The sequence below is a fragment of the Aulonocara stuartgranti genome, assembly GCF_965226115.1.
Source record: "Aulonocara stuartgranti genome assembly, chromosome: 7".
Classification (NCBI taxonomy): Eukaryota; Metazoa; Chordata; class Actinopteri; order Cichliformes; family Cichlidae; genus Aulonocara; species Aulonocara stuartgranti.
The window spans coordinates 59,189,553-59,196,638 of NC_138945.1; the positions used below are offsets into that span (position 1 = coordinate 59,189,553).

Below are 7,086 nucleotides of genomic sequence, written 5' to 3' on the forward strand. Positions count from 1 at the left end.
TCTTTTCTTACCACACTTTGGGCCCCTTTTTATCATCTAAGCATTGTTTAAATGCCACAGCCTACCTGAGTATTGTTGCTAATAATGTCCATCCTTTATGACCACACTTTACCAATCTTCTGCTTATTTCAATCAGAATAGAATATCATGTTACATGATATTTGTACATGACAATGAGTTCACTGTACTCAAATCAAATTCAAATTCAAATTTTATTTGTCACAAACACAGTCATACACAGTACGATATGCAGTGAAATGCTTAGACAACTGCTTGTGACCTAAAATAAAAGACTATGAATAGGATAGGAAATAAATAGGGTACTGTCGTTGCTACTGTCACCAAATTTCAGTCCAACAGAGCACCTTTGGGGTATTCGCATTATGGATATACAGCTGACAAATCTGCAGAAACTTTGGGCCAAAATCTCTGATTTGGGCATTAGGTACATATCTATACATACATCCTGATTCTTGTAAAAGTAAAAATAGAGACTAGCAGGCCAGTTTCTGTGATTTTCTTATTCTTGAGGCTAGACTGATATTTCTGGGTTATGGCAGATTATTTCATAGCTCATATAGACAGAAGCTGTACTATTGTAGTGCATATAGGCCACTGTTATACTAAATGAAATAACTTCACGCAGTAAAAATAGCATTGTCAGTCATACACAAATTCTTTCCATCACCCTTAGAGTCCTTAAAGGCTGCTGACTCCATCCACAACACCCTTGATTATTCAACCCCCTGTCTTGCTGACAGTGTTTGACGCTAGTTCAAGGACAAGTATCAGTATGTGTGACAATATTTGCTGTTTTTAACCGGAGAGGAATTCATTCCATAGAAGAAGAAAGGCTAAGTATATCCTTGCTCTAAATATCTCAGGTGGCACTGCAAGTTTATGGCATTCCTTAGTGGAGACAGAAGAAATACAGCTCCATTACCGTGTACAAGGACAATGCCAAGCAATGTAAATCTGCTACACTCACAAATGAAATACAGTATTATCACCATATGATAATATGCCTAAAATCTAAGTCCAACCAATCCAGTTGTCCATGGAGTATATCTTATTGTAATGGTCAAGCTCTGAACTTCATCGCGTATTAGTCTCCACTAGTAATTTATGAATTCATTTACTTTTAGGTTTGTAATTTTCAGTTTTTGACTATCCCATTTTATTTTTGACTCATTTTAGTTTGATTTTATAAATGTTATGTTAAATTTTGGTTAATTTTTTTTCACTTTCAATTAAAGTTCTTTCATTAAATCTTCCTCCATCCATCCTGCAGCGTCAGCACATGAAGGAATTTGTTCACTGGGCCCCACCAGCAGCATTCAATTCAATTCAATTCAATTTTATTTATATAGCACCAAATCACAACAAAAGTCGCCTCAAGGCGCTTCATAGATACAGAGAAAAACCCAACAATCATATGACCCCCTATGAGCAAGCACTTTGGCGACAGTGGGAAGGAAAAACTCCCTTTTAACAGGAAGAAACCTCCGGCAGAACCAGGCTCAGGGAGGGGCGGCCATCTGCTGCGACCGGTTGGGGTGAGAGAAGGAAGACAGGATAAAAGACATGCTGTGGAAGAGAGACAGAGGTTAATAACAGATATGATTCAATGCAGAGAGGTCTATTAATACATAGTGAGTGAGAAAGGTGACTGGAAAGGAAAAACTCAATGCATCATGGGAATCCCCCGGCAGCCTAAGTCTATTGCAGCATAACTAAGGGAGGATTCAGGATCACCTGGTCCAGCCCTAACTATATGCTTTAGCAAAAAGGAAAGTTTTAAGCCTAATCTTGAAAGTAGAGATAGTGTCTGTCTCCCGAATCCAAACTGGAAGCTGGTTCCACAGAAGAGGGGCCTGAAAACTGAAGGCTCTCCCTCCCATTCTACTTTTAAATACTCTAGCATCAAACATCTTCTTCCTGCCCTGCATACCAGACATGGCCTCCACATTTTTACGCCAGTCACCCACCTCCATCGTCAGCTCCTAAAGTAAAGCCGCATTCAGACCATCAGATTCTGCAGTTTTATTTGGCTGCTTATTTGAATGTACCTAGATACCAATTATGTGTGTTGCTAGAGCAAACCTTCTCTTGTTTGATGTCTTCTTTCTTTACAGACTTGAGATTGGCCCTCAGATCCATGGAGCCCTTAGTTTTCGATCCAAACAGAGCTTTCAACATCTCATCTGCTGACACTCTCACCTTCCTGAGAGCTGGTTTCTTAAACTTTCCTCCAAGGTCCTGTACCTTTAGCTTCAACTTGTTGATCTAGCAATAGAGGGAAAAGCTTTATTGGTGGCTTATTGTTAAAGGGGGGGGGGGGGGGGGGGGGGGGGGGGGGGAAGCGTGTCAACATATTTTAGTTTAACTAGGTGTATTATGATGTTTGCTGAGCTCATACATCTCTGTAGTTCTTGAGAACCTTTGCTTCACAGTCATAGCGATCCTCGTCCACCACATGAATCTTTTCATGAATCTCCTTACAGACTTTCTACACAGAAAAAAATAAGTTTCAATTCATGACACTTAATGGGCTTTAAAAACATTGTCAAGCCCATATGCTTACTCAGAGTATCATAAGCTCACACCTGCAGATCATCAATGTTTAACCCTCTGAGCTGCAGCGGTGGAAGCTTCTCCCTCAGGTATCGAACCTTCGCTTCCTCATTTGCAGTTTTCTCTGCCTCCAAGTCTTCCGTTGCACGAGTCAGGAGAAGGATCTCGAAAAAGTCAAAGAGGTTTTCATTTGTGTCATCTGGTTATCGCTTATAATTTTAATATTGGTTGTTATAGGAAAGAACATTCTAATAATGACATTCTATTTATTATATATTCAGGAGTTATTATGGCTCGTGCATTTTTTGCCAAATTATTTACCTTTAGTGATAGCTTGCGTGACGCAGAAATCTTGCATTTAGGCTGGAAACAATACAAATCTTACATATTATTGATGACTTGAAATGCCACATTGCTTAATTAAGTGCTCATCAACCATTTAAATGATTACCTTTTTTTTTCTATAATGAGAAACTAAATGTCAGATCATATCAAATAAAACTGACATAAATATTTCACAATGACACTGAAATTATTTCTTTTTTCTGCTGCATGAAAGTATACAGTCTGCAAATATAAAAACACATTCTTGACAGGTTAGAAATATAAGACTTAATTTAATAATCATATGATAATATAAAAATATAAATACCTTCGCCTCTCCCTTGGGGGCAATGGATGATGTACAGGGAGTGCAGAATTATTAGGCAAGTTGTATTTTTGAGGAATAATGTTATTATTGAACAACAACCATGTTCTCAATGAACCCAAAAAACTCATTAATATCAAAGCTGAATGTTTTTGGAAGTAGTTTTTAGTTTGTTTTTAGTTGTAGCTATTTTAGGGGGATATCTGTGTGTGCAGGTGACTATTACTGTGCATAGTTATTAGGCAACTTAACAAAAAACAAATATATACCCATTTCAATTATTTATTTTTACCAGTGAAACCAATATAACATCTCCACATTCACAAATATACATTTCTGACATTCAAAAACAAAACAAAAACAAATCAGCGACCAATATAGCCACCTTTCTTTGCAAGGACACTCAAAAGCCTGCCATCCATGGATTCTGTCAGTGTTTTGATCTGTTCACCATCAACATTGCGTGCAGCAGCAACCACAGCCTCCCAGACACTGTTCAGAGAGGTGTACTGTTTTCCCTCCTTGTAAATCTCACATTTGATGATGGACCACAGGTTCTCAATGGGGTTCAGATCAGGTGAACAAGGTGGCCATGTCATTAGTTTTTCTTCTTTTATACCCTTTCTTGCCAGCCACGCTGTGGAGTACTTGGATGCGTGTGATGGAGCATTGTCCTGCATGAAAATCATGTTTTTCTTGAAGGATGCAGACTTCTTCCTGTACCACTGCTTGAAGAAGGTGTCTTCCAGGAACTGGCAGTAGAACTGGGAGTTGAGCTTGACTCCATCCTCAACCCAAAAAGGCCCCACAAGCTCATCTTTGATGATACCAGCCCAAACCAGTACTCCACCTCCACCTTGCTGGCGTCTGAGTCGGACTGGAGCTCTCTGCCCTTTACCAATCCAGCCACGGGCCCATCCATCTGGCCCATCAAGACTCACTCTCATTTCATCAGTCCATAAAACCTTAGAAAAACCAGTCTTGAGATATTTCTTGGCCCAGTCTTGACGTGTCAGCTTGTGTGATTTGTTCAGTGGTGGTCGTCTTTCAGCCTTTCTTACCTTGGCCCTGTCTCTGAGTATTGCACACCTTGTGCTTTTGGGCACTCCAGTGATGTTGCAGCTCTGAAATATGGCCAAACTGGTGGCAAGTGGCATCTTGGCAGCTGCACGCTTGACTTTTCTCAGTTCATGGGCAGTTATTTTGCGCCTTGGTTTTTCCACACGCTTCTTGCGACCCTGTTGACTATTTTGAATGAAACGCTTGATTGTTCGATGATCACGCTTCAGAAGCTTTGCAATTTTGAGACTGCTGCATCCCTCTGCAAGATATCTCACTATTTTTGACTTTTCTGAGCCTGTCAAGTCCTTCTTTTGACCCATTTTCCCAAAGGAAAGGACGTTGCCTAATAATTATGCACACCTGATATAGGGTGTTGATGTCATTAGACCACACCCCTTCTCATTACAGAGATGCACATAATATGCTTAATTGGTAGTAGGCTTTCGAGCCTATACAGCTTGGAGTGAGACAACATGCATGACAAAATACTCATTTGCCTAATAATTCTGCACTCCCTGTATACTGAGGAGAAAGGGATGCACAAGAAATTCAAACTATGTTAAACACAAATCTGTATAATTGTTAGCTGAGAAAGTATATGGTCATGCAGGCTGTAACTTACACCGCTTTGAGTGCCCAATTTGTTGTTCAGCAAAATCAAAGATGCACAAACGAAAAAAAGGCATGAGATTATTATTCTCGCCAGACATTGTTTTTCCTTTACACAATTTGGATGCTATTAAATTGGAAAATGGACAGAAAGAAAGAAAGAAAGAAAGAAAGAAAGAAAGAAAGAAAGAAAGAAAGAAAGAAAGAAACTATGATGCCTAATTGAAGTTCTCACTTCTCACGTCAGGAACGAGTTACTTTACAAGCGGGAAACAGCAGCGCCTGTAGATCGAAGATCGTCTATTGTGACGAATAAATCTCCCCTTTTCTTCTTTTTGTTTTAGAACAGAGGTTTCTCACCAAGATACAAATTCAGCACTTTATTTTTGGCCACCTAGCTAAAAACAAAACTAAACAAAAAACTGTTAAGATAAGACTCTACATAAAAATAAAATAATAAAATAAATAAATAAAAGAAATTCGTGGCAAAGGGAGGAAGACTGAGTGGGGAACGTTTTCAGCCTGAAATGCGTGACTTTCTGTGGTCGTTGGTAGCTTTCATCTTCATATTTGTGGTACAGTGATGGCATCTCCAGAGAGGTTTACAGTGCGTCGGTATTATAATGTTATTTATTAAAGGCAAAAAGTTCCTGGCCTACCAATAAACCAAAAGGATTTCCACCTACTAAAGCATACTATTAGGTGTCTGGAATAAGAACCAGAATCTGATCTGAATGAAAGATACAATATTCTTCATTGTGTGAATGCTGCACAACTATGAAACTGTATTCTTCAGGGTAAGATGTATGCATAGTTTAAACGTCCTTTATTCTTGTGCACACTAAAAACTTGGTGCCCTTTCTCCAACTATTTCAGCTATCCGCACAATGTGTTAAACCCGCTCAGACATTAACACATGGTTGGATTAACCTGTTAGTGGCCCATGGGTGCAGAGAACAGAGTTCCCAGTACATAACTGTTTTTTGTTTTGTTTTGCTTTTTTGTATTGCTCAATAATAAGGTTTTATGTTAAGTGGTTAAAGTTATTTTTTTTATTAAGTGATCAACTGTCAAGATCACTGTCACCAAATGTTTTGGACATCAACACATCATGATCCAATAAGTAAATGTAATGCAATTGAAATATGTAAAATCAAAGGTTTATTTAAATTCAATTAAATAAATGAAATTGAACCTGATTCAATCAAATTCAATGTTTTACATTGTACTCGTGTAACAATATTACAATGAAATGCAGGTTACTTATATAAAGTCATAATTTATGGGGAAAAATATATTTTGTAAGATAAAATGAGAAGTTGATGAGATTTTATCAACAAAAAGGTGTCAAAGTTCATAAAGTTCTACAAAAGATTTCTGGCCACTATTCAACCCAAAAGTCAAAATATGAAAGAGATGTGACCACAACATATTAAATCCCTTACTATATTTATATATATGTACTTAATCCTTACTAGATATGGTATCTGAGTCTAGACAGATAGAGATAAAACGGCAAGGCAGTAATTCATATAGAAAAGAATAGAATAGAATAGAATAGAATAGAATAGAATAGAATAGAATAGCCCTTTACAACAAAGTTGTGTGTGCTCAACGTCAACTGTGCCAGCTCTGCAGGAATAGAATATAGACAAATCGCAACCCAAACTGCATATTTGTGTTGCAGTTGGTTAGACATAATTTCATAAGCAGTATGTCCAGACTATATAAATTAATTATGATTTAAAACTATAACTGTGAAACTGTGCTCTTCCATTATGACTTATAATAAATGTTGAGAGGTTCCACTAAAAAAACACAAGTACCCACTTTGTTGTGTTGGAGACATAATAAGGGCACGATCAAACCCTGCAGGACTTTTCTTCTTTGAGCCATAAATGTTAGAAAGAGCCATGAACCTAGTGAACCATAGCTCCTGCCTTCTGGTGCCCTTGGTTTAGTTTTCCCTACTTTGTTAAGTTATTTTGTTGTCCTTTTCAGATTATTTCATGTATTGTGATTAAAATCTATTAGTGTAAGGGAGATTTAATTTTAAACCTTGGTCCACAAATATAGGTAGTCATACATGTGTAACTAAATCTCTTTTTATGTGACAGGTGTTTGTCTTCACACATATCATACATACTAAAAATACCATTTGACTCCCCTCAGTAGACAAAGGTGACAAGCTG

The 7,086-nt window shown here is 37.9% G+C and overlaps 1 protein-coding gene across 1 annotated transcript; it reads right to left on the minus strand.

Moving 5' to 3' along the window:
* Positions 1 to 1,387: 1,387 nt before the first annotated feature.
* Positions 1,388 to 3,256, minus strand: tnni1c (troponin I, skeletal, slow c; the record flags this gene model as incomplete). The annotated part of the gene is made up of 6 exons (XM_082538097.1): positions 1,388 to 2,003; positions 2,104 to 2,286; positions 2,420 to 2,509; positions 2,607 to 2,738; positions 2,896 to 2,937; positions 3,227 to 3,256. Coding segments are annotated over 6 exons (714 nt in total), but the record flags the coding sequence as incomplete, so codon positions are not given.
* Positions 3,257 to 7,086: the final 3,830 nt, after the last annotated feature.